Source organism: Cervus elaphus, chromosome 27 (assembly GCF_910594005.1).
Source record: "Cervus elaphus chromosome 27, mCerEla1.1, whole genome shotgun sequence".
Lineage (NCBI taxonomy): Eukaryota > Metazoa > Chordata > Mammalia > Artiodactyla > Cervidae > Cervus > Cervus elaphus.
In genome coordinates this window covers 5,789,555-5,810,061 of record NC_057841.1, presented here as the reverse complement: position 1 = coordinate 5,810,061, position 20,507 = coordinate 5,789,555, and the positions used below count along the sequence as shown (strand labels likewise).

The window sequence follows — 20,507 nt, the reverse complement described above, 5'->3', positions numbered from 1 at the left end:
TCTCCTTGCAGTCCAAGGGACTCTCAAGAGTCTTCTCCAACACCACAGTTCAAAACCATCAGTTCTTTGGTGCTCAGCTTTCTTTATAGTCCAACTCTCACATCCATACATGACTACTGGAAAAACCATAGCTTTGACTAGACAGACTTTTGTTGGCAAAGTAATGTCTCTGCTTTTTAATGTGCTGTCTAGGTTAGTCATACCTTTTCTTCCAAGGAGCAGACATCTTTTAATTTCATGGCTGCAGTCACCATCTGCAGTGATTTTGGAGCCCCCCAAAATAAAGTCTGTCACTGTTTCCATTGTTTCCCCATCTATTTGCCACGAAGTGATGGGACCAGATGCCATGATCTTAGGGGAAAGAATAGTCTTTTCAACAAATGGAGCTGGATCACCTGGATGCAACTTGCAAAAGTGTCTCTGATACCAAAAAAAAAAAAAAAGAATCACTCATCATACCAAGAACAAGAAATATCAAAACCTGACTGAAAAAGACCGTCAGTAAATGCTGAGATGATAATTATCTGACCAATCTTTTAAAGCCAGCTTTGTAAAAATGCTTCACCAACCAATTATGGGTTTTCCTGAAACAAACAACAACAACAAAAAGAAGAGAACTTCAGCAAAGAAATTCAAGTTATAAAGAACACACAAATGAAGCTATGGAACTGAACAATGCATTGATTGAATGGAAAAACTTTGCATCCCTGCTGGTCCATCTCCCAGTGCAGGGGTCCTGGGTGTGACCCCTGGTCAGGTAGCTGAGATCCAACATGCCACGCAGCCAAAGAAAACCCAACAACCGAGCAAAGCGTGTGCTGCCTGGGGTCAATAACAAAGGATAAAACCAGTGAGTCTGAGATTAATCAGAACTGCCCAGTCTCAACAACAGAGAGAAAAGAAAGACTGAAAAAACAAAAAAAGAAGAAAAGGAACAGATTCATAGGCACCTGTGTGAAAATAGCAGAAATGCCAACATTTGTACCGTCAGGTCTCAGAGGAGAGAAGAAAGAGGGTGGGGCTGAGAGGATTTGAATAAAGAATGCCTGAAAACCACTTGAAACAGCAAAAAATACAAACCTACAGATTCAAGGAGCAGAGCAGAAAAACAACAGAAAAACTTGTAAATGCTTGGCAGTTAGATAACACACATAGAAAATTAATATGTCAAAGAAGAAGTCTCAAAGGAAATTTTAAAATATAGAGAACTGAAAGGAAAAGAAAAGACAAGTCAAAATACGTGGAATGCAGCCAGAACAGTTCTGAGGAAAGTTCACGGCCCTGAAATGCTTACATGAGAAAAAAGGAAAGCTGTCTACATATGACATTATATCGGTAATATAACTTTTAAAATTGTATTAATTCTTTAAGAACTCCTTAAAAAAGAAATCTCCAGGTCCTGGGGGTTTCACTAGAAAATTCTACCAAACATTCCAAATCATTTTGAGGTTAATATTACCTGAAGACCACATTAGGAGAAAACTACAGATCCATATCATTCATGAACTTAGAAAATCCTAAACAAAATATTAGCACATTGAATCTAGTGATGCATGAAGTTACTGGGCCAAGTGAGATCTAATCTGGGTATGCAAGTGTGGTTTAAAATTAAAAAATCAGTCAGTATAATTCACTGTATCAACAGACCAGATATAAAATCACAACTTATTGCAGAATTCGTATGGGAAGGCACAGGCTCTAACGTAGCTGAAACGGTCTCGAGAGGAGGGGCAAAGTGGATGAGGACTCTGCCCAGCATTAGAGCTGTCTGTGTGGCTGCAGTAACAAGACCCTGTGATGCGGGCAGAGGGCCGGAGATGGCGCTCAGAGCCCAGGGGTGCCCCCACAGGCACACCCGATTGCCTGTCAACAAAGATACAAAACCAGGTCACTGGAGGAAGCGTAGCCTTTTCAACAAGTGGCTGTTCATCTGTAACCTCACACCTTATATACAAATTAACTCAAACACATTGTAAATAGCTATACTTCCAATGAAATAAATGTTCATAAAATTAACTCAGAAATGGACCACAGACTTCAATGTAAAACTGTAAGACTTTTAGAAAAAAAACAGAGAATCATCTGGGTTTAGGATCCCCTAGAGTAGGATATGGGGAAGGCAATGGCACCCCACTCCAGTACTCTTGCCTGGAAAATCCCATGGACAGAGGAGCCTGGTAGGCCGCAGTCCGTGAGGTCGCTAAGAGTCGGACACGACTGAGTGACTTCACTTTCATTTTTCACTTTCATGCATTGGAGAAGGAAATGGCAACCCACTCCAGTATTCCTGCCTGGAGAATCCCAGGGACAGGGGAGCCTGGTGGGCTGCCATCTATGGGGTCTCACAGAGTCAGACATGACTGAAGTGACTTAGCAGCAGAGTAGGATATGGAACCCACTCCAGTATTTTTGCCTGAAGAACCCCATGGACAGAGGAGCCTGGTGGGCTGCAGTCCAAGAGGTCACAAAGAGCAGGACACAACTGAACGACTGAGCATACACGTGCAAAGGGTTCATAGACTTGATACCAAAAGCATGCTCCATAAAAGGTACACTTGATAGACTAAATCTCATCAGAATGAAAAACCGCTTTTTCAGAAACCCTTTGCAGAGCATTAAAGGAAAAGCTACAGAGTGGGACACAATATTTGCAAACCACACATCCAGTGAAGGACCCAAATCTGTGCTATGTAAAGAATTCTCGAAACTCAATTGCCAAAAACAACAGCAGCAGCAACAGCAACAAAACCAAAAACATGCAATTAAAAATGAGCAAAATATAGGAACAGATATTTCACCAAAGAGGATATACAGATGGTAAATAGACACATGAAAAGATGTTCAACATCATTAGCCATTAGAGAAATGCAAATCAAAAGCACAAACAGATATCACTGCACACTTGTCAAAGTCATGAGAGTGAAACGGAGGCACGGAGCGCTGCCGGGTGGGGAGCAGTGCTCTGTGCGTCGCTGACGGGCGTGTACAACGGAACAGTCACCACGGAAATTAGCTTGGCAGTTTCTTACGAAACCAGCGATGCGACTGCAGTGTGACCCAACACTTGTACTCCTGGGCATTTATCCCAGAGAAATGACAATTTATGCTCACATAAAAACCTGTACATGACTGTTTATAGCAGTTCTGTTTGTAATAGTCAAAAACTGGACACCACCCAGATTCTTTGTATGGGTGAATGGTTAACTGTGGTCCATCCACGCCATGAAATACTACTTGCAATAAAATAGGAGTGAGCTTTTGGTACAGCCAGAAGTCTGAATGAATCTCCAGGGCATTTGCTGAGTAAAAACACTTTTTACAATGAAAGTCTATTTTTGTATTAGTAATATACTGTAAAATATATTTACATTGGGGGTAGGGAAGGCTTCCCAGAGAAAGTGACTTTAAAATGCAAAAGGGTGTTCTAAGTGTCTAACTAATGTTAGAATAGTGTCCAGTCCTAGGGAAGTGCTGAGGGATGCTCTTACGGGCAGCTCCACTGGCACCTAAGAGTAGCCAAGGTCATATTTCCACTGGATTCCCAGCCCCAGCGAGAAAACCAGGATTTAGCAAAAACATGGACATTTCCTTAAGGCCTCGGGGCCCAGCGACTGCAGCAAGAAAACCAGTATTTAGCAAAAACATGGGCATTTCCTTAAGACCTTGGGGCCCAGCGAGCCCACACAGCCAGCCAGGCCTCTCTGTGTGAGACTTCTCAGACTTCTGTCGAATTCGCAGAGAGGGAGAAGACAGAACTGAGGAGACTCAGGACCCCTGAACTCTAGGGCCGCCCAGGGACCTCCTTGCCCCCCTGCTGTGGATGTTCGTTGTGCAGGTGTCCATCTGCCCCTCGCCCTCCCCACCCACCCCTGCTGCCCCAGCCAGAGTGTGAATTCAGCCAACCTGTTAGAATATGCACTTAAAGGGGTGGGAAGCCCCCAATCTGTGATGGTCGTCAGTGGTGGTTGCATTAAAGGTTCTTCTTCTGTTTGATTGAACTGTCAGATTTTCCACTTTTCCAGTGGCTTAGTTTTAGAATCGGAACATTATTTTTCATGAAGATGAACCTCCAAGACTCATTTATGCAAATTGATGTAGAGAAGAATGAGAAACATCAACACATATCCTCTTGTGACTCAGAGGGAAGTGTTGCGTCCGTGTGGGAAGCCTCCTCCCACACCTTCACAGCAAACCGCCTCCTCTGCGTCGGCAGCTGGCCAGGGACACCTGGGCACTAGCAGGATGGACAGGGCACAGCGCTGGGAGCTGGACCTCATCAGGATAACAGAGGACCCTTTGGGGCTAAGTTGATCCTCTAGTTGGGTCAAAGCAGGTTGACCACACGGGTGAGAGGAGTGAGAGGGCTGAGTGCCGACCGTCGGGCGGAGCCAGGGCTCAGGGCGTGTCCTCTGATGACCGAGGCTGCTGGCAACCATGTGCATTTACATCTTCGCATGAAAACCTCCTTAGGACCTGGGACACTCAGGGGGTCACGTGCCCCAGGTGAGTCTGGCACCATGAGTGCCCCTGGGGGTGGTCGAGGGCGCTCCCTGACCCCCGCCCCGCCTGCCCCCTCCTGCCGCCCACAGCGGGCTGCTTGCCCCTTCTCGCCCCTGGAAGACTTGGCCCTGCTTGGCTGCCGGTCCAGGCAGGAATGTGAATGGGTCCTCCTTCTCTCTCCTGCCCCAGGTCACTTGGACCACCCTCTGAAGGCACCGACAGAACCCACAGGGTGGGACCCGCAGGAGAGGCCCCCGGGGGCACAGCGTCCCTGCCCTGGGCCTGGCCAGCCCTCCCTACACCTCCTCACACCCTGGCCAGCTCTCCCACCCTCTGACAGCACGTGTGCATTCGTAAGTTAGGAAACTATTTGAACTGAAGAGAAGTGTTCCTGAAGTTAAGTGGCACAACTGTTCATTTTTGGAACTCTCACTGTTAACGTCAAGGTGTAGAAAAATTAAATGACACCAGCTCATCCCAACTCGATTGTCATGGCAGGCCTTCCCGGCCCACCGAGCTCCATACGAGCCCCGCAGACCTGGACCGGCCCGGATGCCTGGGCCCTGCCTCCAGCCCCGCAGCACACACGTGTGTGTTGTCAGTGCAGAAATGGCCACGTCTGGCCTGCGCTCAGGTGACAGCCGTGCTCCACGCGCTGCCCCACCAGTGCCTCTCTGTGACCCCATCTCTTTGGCCGTCTTGGTAGAGAAACGGGGAGGCGGGCAGCAGGCTGATGGGCGAATGTCACACAGCTCTTGGGGGCCGGCCTGGCCCTGGGCCACTGGCTTGGGGAAAAGCCCGTGAGCCCCTCCTGGTGGGGTTTCTGGGCTGGGCAGCAGGTGCTGACCATGTGTGTGGCCCCAGGTACAGTCCCTGCAGAGCTGGAAAAGCCTGGCTCAGTGAGCAGACGAGCGGCCTCCGATTTCTGTGATTCCTTTATTCTTTATCCTGAATAATTTCAAAAGAGTAGGGCGCATGTGGTCTTGTCACTGCTTAGATGGCAGGGACCGTGGAGAAGTGGCTGACGTATCCATCAGTGGCTGATCCAGTAGGATAGAGCTTGGTCCTGGGCAGGGGCCTGAGCCTGGCTGCCCCCCGTGCACCCCTGAGCTGGCCTCTCTGGGGCAGGACTGTGACCTGCGGAGGGGACGCAGCCAGGAGTGGAAGGAGGGGGTCACAGGAGCATGTCGAGGAGGAGGCCCGGGGCCGGAGCTGAGCCCCTTGCAGGCCAATCCTTGCAGAATCGCCTGACGCTCAGTCTGGGTCAGACTGCAGCCCATCCTGCCTCTTCCGGGGAGAACCCAGAGCCGCCAGCCGTGGCCTGGGGGAGTACCCCCGTGCCCCGGAGGCCGCATGCTTGTGACGCCCCAGGAGGGCAGGCAGGAGGGGTCCCTGGGGCTGTGCAGCTGTCAGTTTCTGAGAAGCCGCAGTCTCTGCTTCTGAGCTCACAGCACAAAACACAACGGGTATTTCCAGCAAGCCTAGTGCATGTCTAGTCTAGTGCGAGCTTTGCACGGTCTGCTCTGAACCTTCTGAACGGCCTTCTGAGAGGGATACTGTAGCAGAGAGGAAAGAACAGAAATGGGAGCCGCTGCGTGTGCTGGGAGGAAAGTGCACAAGGCAGAGGCCGAGTTCCTTAAGGGACCCAAGTTTCCTGTTTCGGACATAAAAACAGTGCTTTCTTCGTGATCCCGGTAATCTGAAAACTGATCAGCAATAAGGTCTAAGCAGCTGCGTGGTTTTGGAGAGTAGTTGTTTTCTTTAGTTGCAGTAAACTATGCATAACATGTGGCTTCCCTGGTGGTTCAGTGGTAAAGAGCATGCCTGCCAACGCAGGAGACCTAAGAGGTGCAGGTTCGATCCCTGGGTCGGGGAGATCCCCCAGAGGAGGGCAGGGCAACCCACTTCTGAATTCTTGCCTGGAGAACCCACAGACACAGGAGCCTGGCGGGCTACAGTCCATAGGGTCACAAAGAGTCGGACACGACTGAAGCGACTTGGCACGCATGCACACAGACACAAATAACATAGGGCTTCCCCGCTGGCTCAGCGGTAAAGAATCCTCCTGCCAATGCAGAAGACCCGAATTTGATCCCTGGGGAAAGACATGGCAACCCACTCCAGTATTGTAGCATGGAGAATTCCATGGACAGAAACCAGCATGCTACAGTCCATGGGGTCACAAAAAGTCAGACACGACTTAGCAAGTAAATCAACAACAATACATAACATAGAAGTGACCGTTTTAACCGTCTTTAAGTGTGCAGCTTAGTGGCATCAGATGCATTTGCGTTCCTACCCTCATCCTCCGTCTCCAGAACTTTCTCATTTTCCTGTTGAAACTCTGTCCTGATGAAGCCCTCGCTCCCCTCCCCCACCCCACCCACCCTGCTTCCTGTCTGTGAACTTGACTCCTCCAGGGACTTCACACGGCATGTGCCCTTTTGTGGCTGGCTTCTGTCACTCAGTGCGATGTTCTCAAGGTTGACCCACGCTGCAGCGTGTGTTGGAATTTCTTCCCTTTTCATGACACATGATAACATTTCCCATGTCTGTCACACGTGTTGCTGACCTGCCCACTCTTCGGGGACACTTGGGCTGCTCCCACTTTCACTGTTGTGAGCGCGGATGCTTTCAGTTCTGGGTGGACACATAGAGTGGAATTACTGGACCACATGGTGATTCTGTTTTTAATTTTTTGCTGGACCACCATACTGTTCTCCATAGTGACTATACCATTCTATATTCCCACCTCCAAGGGAACAGAGGACGAGATGGTTGGATGGCATCACTGACTCATGGACGTGAGTTTGAGCAAACTCAGGGAGATGGTGAAGGACAGGGAAGCCTGGTGGGCTGCAGTCCGTGGGGTTGTAAAGAGTCGGGCACAACTTAGTGACTGAACAACAACACGAATGCCCAAGTGTTCAAATTTCTCTACATCTTCACCAATCCTCTTTTTCTGTTTGTTTGTTTTTCCTTATAATAGCCACCCTAATGGATGTGAAGTGGTATCTTATTGTGGTTTTGATTTTCATTTCTCTAATGACCAGTGTTATTAGAGCATCTTTTCATGTGCTTATATTTTTTTTTTTGGAGAAATATTTGTTCAAGCCCTTTGTCCACTTTTAAAATTGTTCTGTTGCTGTTGTTGTTTTTGAGTTGCAGGACTTCTCCATGTGTTCTAGATACCAATCCTTGATCAGATATATGACTTGAAAATATTTTCTTCTTACATTCTGATCTTTCCACTCTGTGGATAGTGTTCTTTCATAAACAAAATTATTTAATGTTGATAAAATCCAGTTAATCTACTTTTCCTTATTTTACTTCTGCTTTTGTAGCTCAGCTGGTAAAGAATCTGCCTGCAGTGCAGGAGACCCCAGGTTGATTCCTGGGTCAGGAACATCCCCTGGAGAAGGGATAGGCTACCCACTCCAGTATTCTTGGACTTCCCTAGTGGCTTAGATGGTAAAGAATCTGACTGTAATATGGGAGGCCTGGGTTCAATCCCTGATTGGGAAAGTCCCCTGGAGGTTACCACCCTGTGTGGTAACCCACTCCAGTATTCTTGCCTGGAGAATCCCCATGGATAGAGGATCCTGGTGGGCTATAGTCCGTGGAGTTGCAGAGAGTCGGACACGACTGAGGGACTCAACACACACTTGGTGTCATATCCAAGAAATCACTACCAAATCCAGCGTCATGAAACTTTGGTCCTATTTTTTCTTCTAAGAGTTTTGTGGCTTTAGCGCTTATGTTTAAGTCTTTAATCTGTTTTGAGTTAATTTCTTTATATAGTGTAAGATATAGGATCTAAGCCTGTATCCTGTATCCTATGTAAGGATATAAGGATCCCGCTTCCTTTCTTGCATACAGATATGCAGTTTTCCCAACACCCTCTGTTGAAAAGATGGTTTTCCACCTTGAATGGTCTTGGCACCATTTACCTGTGTATTCGAGGGTTTATTTCCTGGCTCTCAGTTCCATTCCATTGGTCATAAATCCATCTTTATGCCAGTGATACACTTTTGATTGCTACAGTTTTGTAAGGTTTTCTTATTTCATTTTATTTTTCTGGCTGTGTCATGTGGCTTGTGAAATCTCAGGTCCCCGACCAGGGATTGAACTGGGCCATAGCCGTGAGAGCACCGACTCCGAACCAGTAACCACGAGACCCCCATGGGACTCCCATGGTGAGTGATGAAATCAGGAAGTGAGACCCCTTGTCTGTGGAATCGTCTTTCGTCAGCCCAGCTGTGGAGCAGGGACGACACTAGCAGCCCTTTCAGGCTCTGCCCCACCGACCCCCCCAGCCTCCTATCCAGAGCCTGCTGCCAAACCTCCCCACTGCTTCTGCCTGGGACACACCCTGCCTCCGAGGGACCAACCCCCCGGGGGAGAAGTGTAGCCGACACGGGTGCTTCCCAGGAAGGGTCTCCTGTCAGAGTCACACCCGGTCCCTGCAGGAGCCGCACAGCTGTGCCCCTTTAAAGGGGGCCTCGGGGACACACATGGCAGGGGGCCCTGAGACTCTGCAGGAGCAGGATGTGTTTTTACTTATTTTGACCCATGGATAAAAGGAGACGGGGAGAAGGCTTCCCACTGACCAACAGGAAGTAGCATTGCTTCTAAAAATGCTGTTTTCTGAAGTCACAGCTCGCCCCCATCACTTAGGGGCTGCAAAGGCGTCTCCTCAGAGGTCCTAATTACGGAGACTATGGAGCTGTTGTCAGAGCAACTGCGGCGTCGCCCTGGAGACCTGCGGTGCTGGACCAGCCCAGACCTGCAGGGGCCCCAGTGCCCCAGACAGAACCTCGTCCTGGTGCCAGGGTGACTTGCCCCCGCGTGGCAGAGCTGGGTGTCCGGCAGCCCGAGGTCTGACCAGGCTGCCAGGATCCCGGTGACTCGGTCCAGCCCCTCAGAGCCCAGGGTCTAGCCCGTTGCCTGGCCGGGCTAGCAGCTCAGTGAACATGTGTGTTGAATGAGAAATTGTTGGGTTTTTGTTTGTTGCTTAGTTGCTCAGTCATGTCCTCTTTGCTACCCCATGAACCATAACCTGCCAGGCTCCTCTGTCCATGGGATTTTCTAGGCAAGAATACTGGAGTGGGTTGCCATTTCCTCCTCCAGGGGATCTTCCCAACCCAGGGATTGAACCTGTGTCCCCTGCACTGGCAGGCAGATGCTTTACCACTGAGTCACCAGGGAAGCCCAATGAAAAACTGAGGCATCTGCAAATCAAGAGATGAGAGAAGAAAAATAAGAAGGGCCCAGAGGTCACAGCGCTGGCAGAGGAGAGGCATGGCTGGACCCCCTTGACTCCAAGGCTGGTGAGGGGGTTCGGCCACATGAGGAGAAGGCTGAATGCCCACAGGACAGCAGGCATCAGAGAAGCCTGTGGAGGGATGCTGGGCAGGACTGTGGTTTGATTGCGTTTCCCGAGACACAAGTACTATGGGGCATCTTTTCAGGTGCTTGTTGGCTATTTGCCTTCTTTGGAGAAAGGTCTATTCAAGTCCTTATCCCATTTTTAAGCTGAGTTGTTTCTCTTTTTGTTTAGCTGTAGGAGGTCTTTGGATCTTCTTGATACTAAACTCTGATCAGGTATATGATTTGCAAATATTTCTTCCTGTTCTGTGGATTGTCTTTTCTATCTGTTGATAGTCTTTCAATGCACAGAAGTCTAATTTTAATCAAGTCCAATTGATCTATTTTTAAATTTTGTTGTGTATGTTTTTTGTGTCATACTGGTGGTTCAAATGGTAAAGAATTTGCTTGCAATGCAGGAGATATGGGTTCGATCCCTGAGTCAGGAAGATCCCCTGGAGAAGGGAATGGCAACCCACTCCAGTATTCTTGCCTGGAGAATTGCATGGACAGAGGAGCCTGGCAGGTTACACTCCATAAAGTTGCAGAGTCAGACATGACTGAGCGATGAACACACACACAGAGAGAAGTGGGCTGAGCATGCCAGCAGGTTTTGCCTTTGACAAAATCCTAGCGCTAATATTTGCGGAGAGGGGTGTGAAGGCATCACTGAAACTCATCAAATTCAGACCCAAGGTGCTTTTCGTTCCAGTACCTCAGGGTTGAAATGGAAAAAGTTAGATATAAAGAAACTTCTTATTTGAACTATTTTAAACTTACAGAAAAGCTGAAAAATTAGCACAGACTTTTCCTATATCTGCACCCAGCTTCCTCTCATGTTAAGATTTTAACAAAAAGCTCTGTGAAATGAACCCTGTCCTGCACGGGGACCGGGCTGCAACCAGTCCAGCGGCGACCCACCCCCACCCCAACGCCTAGTCCCTTAGACCCACATCTGGGTGGTCTGGGTCGTGTTTCACCTCTGTCTCTGAGGCAGCACGTCTCTCCAGGCTTGCTTTGCCTCTCGAGTTGCTGACACTTCAGAAGGATGTTTTCAGCCTGTGAGAATCTGCCAACTTGACAGACTCTGCTCATATTTCAGTCAGTATGTCTGTCTGTCGCCCTGCAGCCATCAGAGCTGCTTCCCACGGCTGCTCAGGCTGGTTTGTCCTCTTGCGGCCCCTCCTGCTTTACCTCCGACCTGGATCTGGCCATTGGCAGAGCTCGGGCAGGTCTCCTCCTCGTCCCTGGAGCAGGTGGCCACGGTCCCCCCGCCTTGGCCCCACGTCCCTGTGGCGACAGCCGGCGGGGACCCGCAGCACCACAGGGATCACGTGGAAGCGGCTTATGTACGTCACATTCTGCAGCAGACAGTGTGGGAATGATTCATCACTTGCTTAATAAAGTTGATTTAAGAAAGAAATTACCAATTAAGAACCGTCCTGACTGTAAAGTAAAAATTCAATGATCTGGAAACTGTCCGCTTCCTGCTCAGGGAGCTAAGGGAGTCCAGGGCCGTGAGAAGGCCGCTGCTCTCCCCGGGTCACGGGGATCTCCCGGTCTTCACGGGGAGGCGGGAGGGGCCTCAGGCCTCCTTCTGGCGGCCAGCCCGGAGACCCGCACTGCAGGCCCCGGAGCACAGAGGGTCTGCAGGCGGGTCCCGGCCAGCCCTGTGCCCTCAGGCTGCAGCCTCTAGTCTCAGGAGGGGAGATGCAGGTCCACACAACACCCCCCCACCCAGCCCACCAGAGACAGCAGAGGGCAGGAGAGGTAGTGGCCGTGACTCTGAGAACCTCAAACCTGCCCCTTTCCGTTTGCTGCAGTTTCCGTCGCTCCATCCTGTATAAACGTCTGCTCCATGGTCAGCATGCAGGGCCAGGCTGGACCAGGACCTTGGCCCCTTAGCTCAGGAAGCCCCACGGGGTCCCCTCCAGAGGGGCGGGGGACAAGCTCTGGATGGCTCTGTAATTTCTCGATCTGTCTTAGGCATCAAAGAGCTTCTATTATGTGGGCTTAGGAACTGACTGGGGAGACAAGCTGACTGGGGGCCCTGACACATTGAGGGTCTTTCCCCGTCCCCAAGAGACCTCTGGGGGGATTTGCAGGACGCTGCAGAGGGACACACTCCAGTGGAAGCCCCCCCGGTGACGCCTCCTCCAACTGTCGGCCGTGAGCCGCCCCCAGTGCCAGGGCGGCTGCCCTCCGTGCCCTGGCAGCTCCGAAGCATCTCGCAGAGCCTGGGCTTTGTGGCAGCCTTGCTTCTCTGGCCTCAGGAGCAGAGGCACCACGTGAACAGAGATTTCAGAGAAAACTGATGCAGCAGACGTTTGCATACAGATGTGCTAATTATAGTCCTCAACCTGTACATTGAAACAGACTTAGCAGTTACGATCGTCCTGGAACATAACTGCTTTTTCCAACCCGTAGGCACTCAGGCTCCGGGAGACGTCCTCAAATCCAAGAGGAGGTTCATGCTCCAAGTCTATGGACCCGAACTTGAACCCGGCAGAGGGTGAGGGGGCCCAAGCAGCCTCGGAGACGATTGTTCTTGGAGGGGCAGCGGGGTTCACATGGGGTCAGCAGGGCCCCGAGCTGGGTGGGCAGTGGCCTGAGCCCCAGTAACTCCCAGGCTCTGGGGTAGCTCAGAGACGTCCAGGAAGGGATCAGGCCTTTGGGGGAACAGGTAGGGGGGCAGAGGAGCCCCAGGTGGGCCAGAGAGGGGAGGGCTGTAGAGGGACATGCTATTGGTCCCCTGAGAGCCCCGTGAAGTGGCGGGGGTGGGGGGGTGGAGCACTGTGGAGACCCTCGTCCAGGAGGGTGCCCTGTGAGGGGGTGCAGGCACCGTGGAGACCCTCGTCCAGGAGGGAGGGCGAGGAGCAGGCTGTGCTGGGGGCCGCCTGGGGCTGGAGGGTACGTCTGCCTGTGAGTTGCTCATTTGCTGATTACGAAGAACCCCTGCAGCTTGGGCTGGGGGCTGGAGGAGGGAATACTCTGGGAGGTGGGGTGAGGACATGGGACACAGATTGGCCTCCAGCAAGAAAGAACTCTCCCCTAAAGCAGGGGAGATGTGGTTCAGGGCCTCGCATTTGAGCCGAAAGGTGACAGTTGTACATTTATCATGCAACACCACAGCTGTCTGTCTAGTTCACTGATGGAGACAGAGGAGCTGAGGCAAGGAGCAGGTTCTGAGAAGCTGCTACGTTTCCACTCAAAACCCTGCCCTTAGAGTGTCCAGCACCGTGTAGACTGGAGTGAGAACAGTGTTTGAGGAAAATACAATGACCATCACGATGTAACCAAGTGGGTGCTTGGAATAAACATAAACATGCCCTGAAATACAGGTTCTTCCCAGGAGTCCTGTGACCACAGCCCATGTCAGAGAGTCCTCAGGACCCCAGACCCACCATGTATGTGTCTGTGACATGTGTCCAGAGCCACATGTCCTGGACTCTCCAAGAAGCCTGTGGCCGACCAGGGTCTAGACGCAGTGCCTGCAGGAGGGGGACTTGTCATCTCAGGGGCCAGCGGAGCCCAAGCAGAGGCGGGGGACGCCTCTGGGGATGAGCCTGATGCGGGGAAAGCAGCGGGGCTGAGGGGTCCTGTGTGCGGCCCCACCCCCCACGGGGAAAACGGAGTTGTGGTATTAAGCCATGGCCCAGGGAATCTCAACATAAGGGGGCTGAGAAAACAGCGATTTCCTCAGAGGTTCATGCCCAACGAGAGGCGGAGAGAGCTTTGGGGAAAGAACTGGCAGGATGGACTGGCCAGCCCCCCTAGAGTATGAGGCCCTGCTGGGGAGGAGGGCAGGAGAGACTGAGACAGGCGGAGTGTGGGGAGAGAGAGAGACGGCCGCGAGGAGCTCTGGGGCGGGAGGGGACTGCTGGCAAGACGGTAAGCTTGGCCCTGCAGAGCCTGTGGCGCTGCCCTCCCGTCCTGTCCCCTGGGCGCCAGGGTCCAGCCAGCCTCATCCTCCTCGGGATGGCTCACCCCAGGAGCACGAGGGTCATTGAGGAAACATCGGGGAGGCTTTATTCTTAAAGGCTGTGTCACAGGACCCAGACTGAAGGGTCAGCTGGTGACCGAGAGTACTAACCTCCCGAGTGGAACCATGTCCACCTGACCCCGGGTTTCCTGCCTGCCCCCAGGTGACCCCACCTGACCCCAGGTGTCAGGACCCTCTGCAGCCAGGTGTCCCCCCGGCCCCCGGGTGACCCCCCCACCTGGTGTGGGTGGCCCCCTGCACTCCCGGGTGTCACCCCTGCCCCCACGTGTACCCCCACGCCCCCAGGTGAACCCCCACCTATGGGTGACCCCCCACCCCCGGGCCTCCCCTCCTGCCCCCGGGTGACCCCGTCTGTTCCCGGGTGACCCCACCTGCCCCCGCATGTCCCCCCATGCCCCTACGTGTCCCCCCCACCCCCGGGTGTTCTCCCCCACCCCCGAGTGTCCCCTTTGCCCCCGGCTGACCCCACCTGTTTCTGGGTGACCCCACCTGCCCCCATGGGTCCCCCCACACCCCCACGTGTCTCCCCCCTCCCCGGGTGTCCCCCCCTGCTCCCACATGCCCCCCTGCCCCCAAGTGTCCCCCCACTCTGGGTATCCCCGCCTGCCCCTGGGTGTGCCCCCACCCCGGGTGTCCCCCCCATCCCCAACTGTGCCCCCACCCCCAGCTGTGCCCCCCTGCCCAGGTCTCTTTTCTCTTCAGCTCTTGCTGCTTTTTTCCTCCCTGATCCTCCCGCTCTCTCTGGCTTTTTTCCAAGAGAGCAGGCCTTCCATCTTCTCCACTCTTACCTGCTATTTATGACCCTTGAGTCTGGAGGAGGCCTTGGGATCATCTCATCCACTCCCTTGATTCACCAGCTGGACCCTGAGATCTGGAGAGGTTTCAGCAGCTTTCAAGGAGCTGCCTGGGGCAGCAGCACTGAGGATCCCGGCTTCGGCTCCATCTTTCCCACCTACAGGCAAGAATCCAGCCTGCACAGCACTGGCACACATCATGCATCATTTTCACAGAAACAGACTCTTGGCCTCATCCCCTCAGCAGCACACATACCGACCTGCCCAGATCTGGGACGCCCCCCTCACCTGCCCACCTGCTGCCAGCCAGCACCTGCTGTTGGCGGGCAAGGCAGAGGGCTCCCTCCCCTTACAGCGGCCGGGATGGGCTGTTCTGTGTTTCTCAGCCTTGCAGTGAACGGAGGCTCCCTCGCTGCTGGGCCTAAGTCTCTCCTGTGCAGCTAGATGTGATGTTATGGTCGCTAGGAATTTCCGTTGTTACTCTAGTTGTTTTTCTTTCGACGCCCACGGTGTGAGTGATGTTTGCAAAGTGAGAAATTAGTAACTAGAAGTTTATAGAACAAAAACCCAAATCTGGGACTGGTTGTTTAAAAGAAACAAACTTTCGGAGAATTCCCTACAGACGGACCATTGCCAAGGAGGTCAAAGCATGCTGTGTACGTGAACGAACGACGCATGTCAAGTCGTGTGGCCCAGGCGGTCATGACCAGTGTGCTGGTTCTGAGTGACCTTGTGACCAGGAAAAGCACAAAGGCAGATCGCAGTCCTTGGCCTGGGCTCCAGTGCCTGAGGCTGGGCCAGGTTCTGTCCTAGAGGCCAGGAAGGGAAGGTGGGATAACCCTCAGCCCAGTCAGGATGTGAGCGTCCTGCACAGAAACGCCAGGAGCAGGACCAAGGAGCCAGCGTGGGCAGTGGGGGGTGCCTTGTGTGGCCGAGGAAGCTAAGGGGGCAGCCGGGCTTGGCTGCCTAGTGGGCTTTTATCTTGACCACCTTTGTGTACGACACCCGCGTCTGGGGCTTTTATCTTAAAAAACCTTCGTATATGACACCCACGTCTGGGAGGGCAGTTGGCTTCACTCTACAGATTAAATGTTAATCTCATTCAAAAACACCTTACTGGAAACACCCAGAAAAATATTTGACAAATATCTGGTGCACCCCATGACCCACTCAAGTTGATACATAAGATTAGCTGTCACACAACATAATCATTATTAATAGCTCCATAAATAAAACTGGAAGTTGTACATTATTTTGCATCTTACTTCATAAGGAGGAAAGGAACATCACCAGAATTGTGTTTTGTTGGGTTGGGTTGTGGGGGCGCTGTTTCTTTCTCGCTCTTTTCAAGTAAAAAATTTCAAACATACATTAAAGTCGAAAGAGTAGTACAGTGAAAACCTAGCCATCTGTGTAGAAGTATATATATAACATATATGAGATGTATGTGTATATATGTGTGTGTGTTCATATATATATGAGATGAATGAACCATGTGGAAGTAGTTTACAGAAGCCGAGACAGTTATCCCTGAGTAGTTAGGCATGCATCTCCTAAAAATAAGGCCATTCTCTTCCATAACCAATTCCATTATAACACCTAAGAAAATTAACAATAATGAGTATTTCAGATTTTCCCAGTTGTCCCCAAGCTGTGTTTTATAGGCTTTCTGGTAGACTCTAACCAAGGTCTGTGCACTTTGTGTGGTTATATCTCGCGGCCTCTCACTCCACACCCTGTGACATCCCTCCCACCTGTTCCTTTCCTTGTCCTTGACTCTGAAGACCCCAGGCCTCCCGTCTTCTCTGGACGCAGGGACCTGGGTCTGGGCGTCTGACTGGAGCTCGTCTTGCCCAGGGCAGAGCCAGATGCTGCTGAGGCTGACCACTGCCCTCCATTGCTGCCAGGGTGCCAGATGTGACCACAGGGTCAAGGGGTGGGCAGGGTCCGCACCCTCTCTCCAGACCGTGCGGATGTCTTGTTCCCCAGGGTGGCGTGTGTTCTTTCTCTCCTCCCTCCTCTGTCGCTGTGTAGAGTGTATGCACCATAGACGTGGGGCTTGACTTAGGTTTCCTGTCCAGTCACTATGTACTCAGACTTTCCAAGTCCTCCCGGAGGAGCCCGTCTGTGATGACCACTGATGCATGTGCTCTCACACGGGAGTCTGCTTCCTATCGTCTGCTTACCTGGGGCCTGTCTTGCTTCCCATCAGAAGTGAGCTGCTCTGGGGAGAAGCGGTCCTGGGGGCTGAGGTGCGATCATGTAGCAAGAGAGAGTGTCTGGCTGCAGGAACCTACGAGCTGCGCTGGTGTGCTCAGATCCACACTCTGAGCAGATCGGGTGTTTCTTTTCTCTTTATTCAGTAGCACTATCAGAACTTCACAGACGCTTAGAGGTAGATTCACTGCCGTCTAGGCTGTTGATTTCAAACTCCCGACGGGCAGAGGTTGAACAGAGGGCTCCAGGTACCCACACCGGGTGTGCATCGCCTCTCAGCTGTGAGTACAGTACGTCCCCAGGCTGCTGGACTCCCAGCCGGATGTGCCTACAATGAATGGAATGTATGAAAATTCTGAATCATCCTGAAGAGACTAGAAGCACTTTTTTCTTTAAGAAGCACTTTCAGTAGCTGCTATTCTAAGAATAATTTTAGAAACAGCATTTGTTTAGAAATCAGAGTCAGTGGACACCCAAAACATCTGACTGTTTACATGTTTATACTTATACACAGTTTACAAAAAAGGTGGAAGATACTGAGTATCAAGAACATGAAGACGCATTAGATACTCAATATGTAAATGGGGTAAAATTTCTAGAGGAAAAAAATACATTGGTTTTATTTTGTTGTAGCTTGTTTCCAGAGCAGGTGGAATTTCTCTAAAATGACTCTATTATAAATCACAAGATTAACAAACATTTTATGGCTTGCTTTCAAAATCTTTGGGGATGCCCACCTCCAAGAATGGGGTTGACAGGCATTTCCTGTGAGGGTCACACCTTGTACAAAAATTATGTCAAAGTGCATCACAGACTTAAGTATAAAATGTAAACATTAATTTTGGGAAAACAACACTGGAATATCTTTGGGAAGTTGGACCAAGCACATTATTCTTGATACCAAAAGCACAGTCAGGAAAAAAATGTAAATTAGACTTTATCAAAAAGTAAAAACTTTTGCTCCACTGGGTATTTAACCACATGATGGGGGGATATTTATGGAAATGTTTGTAGCAGCTTTGCTCTGAACAGCCAAATCCTGGAAATGAGCCAGCTGTCCTTCACCTCGAGAGGGTTATACAACTGTGAGCACTGCACCAGCCATGATCTGGTGAATCTTCAGAGTTATGCTGAGCGAAAAGACCCAGTCCTCACAGGTTACCTGACAGCGTGGGTCCTCTTATACATCCTGCTTGGGATGACAGGAGCTCAGGGACAGAGCACAGACCACTGGGGCCAGGTTAGGCCGGGGTGGGGCTGGGAGGGATGGAGATGCTGGGGGTGCGGTGTGATGGACGCTCCTTGTCTGGACTGTGTCTGAGGCAGCACCCTGGAGGTTTGCGAGATGCTACCACTGCACGAGTTGGGTAAAAGGATCTCTACAATCTCAAAATTGAAAGTTTAATTTTAAAAAACCTTTGGGGCAATTATATGCAGTTCTGCTATATGCATCATGCTTTATGATGATAAAGCATGATGATATCCAGCATGCTTTGTGGATAAGAGTTATTAGGTATCAAATTTCTATGTGCCTTACAGATTTGGAGACTATATGAAGTTATCATAAATCATAACTGAAAAATAATCATCAAACTTTCTGTCAACAGCATGGCTGAAAATAGATCTAATTAGCATGTTTTTGGTTCTGTTCATATATATACTTTAGAAGTGTAATTTGCAATTTGTGTAATTTTGACATATAGAAAAGAAATGCATTTCAGGAAAAAAAAAATGGTTGAACACATTGGAGGTTAACAATTGGACAGAAATTATAGGAATGCTCCTAATAGTACTTTAAGACTGAAATTTCCTAACAGTCATGTTTTATTTGAAATTAGTTCTTTACCTTTGGGTCTTTGTACTTAACACGTGGATGATTTTTATCTTAATTCATGTGATGTTTGTCTTGATAGGACAATAAGAATTGAAAAACAATGCAGTGTCTCACCAAATATTAACCTGTGTTCTCCTTATTGTCAGGAGGTTGGACACATTTTTATTTTAAACTGGCTCAGCCACAGTCATGTGCTAGTTGGTTGATTGGAGAAAAGCGTTTCTCATTTAGATCACGTTTTCTGATTGTCACGTGGCTGGTCTCATGTGTTCGTTCTCGTGAACCTGTGTCAACTCAAGAGGTGAAGCACTTCGGCTGTAACGAAAGTGAGCCTCTGGAAGTGCACCAGGCCAGGCGAGGACCAGAGCGGCCTCAGTGGGGGGGCGAGCACGGCCCTCTCCCCGCAGACCTGGGGGCTGATGGCAGAAGCGGTGTGGGAAGGGGCTCTGCGCCTGTCTCCTGAGCACCCCCCGCTGTGCTTCCCTGACCAAGCTTGGCTCTCAAGCGAGGAGACAAAGCCCTCTCCAAGCCCACAGGGGTGGGCAGGCTGGAGGCGCTCTGCAGTGGCCCATCTCTGGGGTGCGCTGTCCCCACTGGGAGCTCCCCCAGACCCCGCCCCACTCCCCCTGGGGCAGGAGCCTCCCTCACCATTCACTCCTGCTTGGCCTGTGCTGGGCAGGCAGGTGGACCCCGGAGCCTGAGAACGTCCCCACTAAAGATGCAGGTGCTAAAGCCTGGGAGTCCATCAGTACGTGCACCCGTGGGAGGACGTGGGGCCCCAAGGGCCCAGCAGCGTGGCTCCCCACCAAGGCACAGTTCAGTTCAGTTCAGTCACTTAGTTGTGTCTGATTCTTTGCAACCCCATGGACTGCAGCACACCAGGCCTCCCTGTCCATCACCAACTCCCGGAGTTTACCCAAACTCATGCCCATCGAGTCGGTGATGCCACCCAGCCATCTCATCCTCTGTTGTCCCCTTCTCCGCCTGCCTTCAATCTTTCCCAGCATCAGGGTCTTTTCAAAAGAGTCAGTTCTTCAGGTGGCCAAAGTATTGGAGTTTCAGCTTCAGCATCAGTCCTTCCAATGAACATTCAGGACTGATTTCCTTTAGGATGGACTGGTTGGATCTCCTTGCAGTCCAAGGGACTCTCAAGAGTCTTCTCTAACAACACAGTTCAGAAGCAGCCATTCTTCACCCCTCAGCTTTCTGTATAGTCCAACTCTCACATCTATACATGACCACTGGAAAAACCATAGCCTTGACTAGACATACGTTTATTGACAAAGTAATGTCTCTGCTTTTTAACATGCTGTCTAGATTGGTCATAACTTTTCTTCCAAGGAGTAAGTGTCTTTTAATTTCATGGCTGCAGTCACCATCTGCAGTGATTTTGGAGCCCAAGAAAATAAAGTCTGACACTGTTTCCACTGTTTCTCCATCTATTTGCCATGAAGTGATGGGACCGGATGCCATGATCTTAGTTTTCTGAATGTTGAGCTTTAAGCCAACATTTTCACTCTCCTCTTTCACCTTCATCAAGAGGCTCTTTAGTTCTTCTTCACTTTCTGCCATAAGGGTGGCGTCATCTGCATATCTGAGGTTATTGATATTTCTCCTGGCAATTTTGATTCCAGCTTGTGCTTCCTCCAGCCCAGCATTTCTCATGATGTACCCTGCATATAAGTTAAATAAGCATGGTGACAATATACAGCCCTGACGTACTCCTTTTGCTATTTGGAACCAGTCTGTTGTTCCATGTCCAGTTCTAACTGTTGCTTCCTGACCTGCATAC

The 20,507-nt window shown here is 50.7% G+C and overlaps 1 protein-coding gene across 4 annotated transcripts in view; it reads left to right on the top strand.

Moving 5' to 3' along the window:
- The window catches only part of KCNG2 (potassium voltage-gated channel modifier subfamily G member 2), a 53,719-nt gene that overhangs the window by 6,259 nt on the left and 26,953 nt on the right, over positions 1–20,507 (top strand). The window contains exon 1 of one of the 4 annotated variants that reach the window (XM_043889588.1): positions 17,500–18,121. The exons of the other annotated variants lie outside the window; for them this stretch is intronic. Within the exon in view, the coding sequence (XP_043745523.1) occupies positions 17,927–18,121 (195 nt within the window). The 5' untranslated portion in view covers positions 17,500–17,926. Of the gene's footprint in view, positions 1–17,499; positions 18,122–20,507 lie in introns of those variants that run through there. 4 annotated transcript variants of the gene reach the window in all.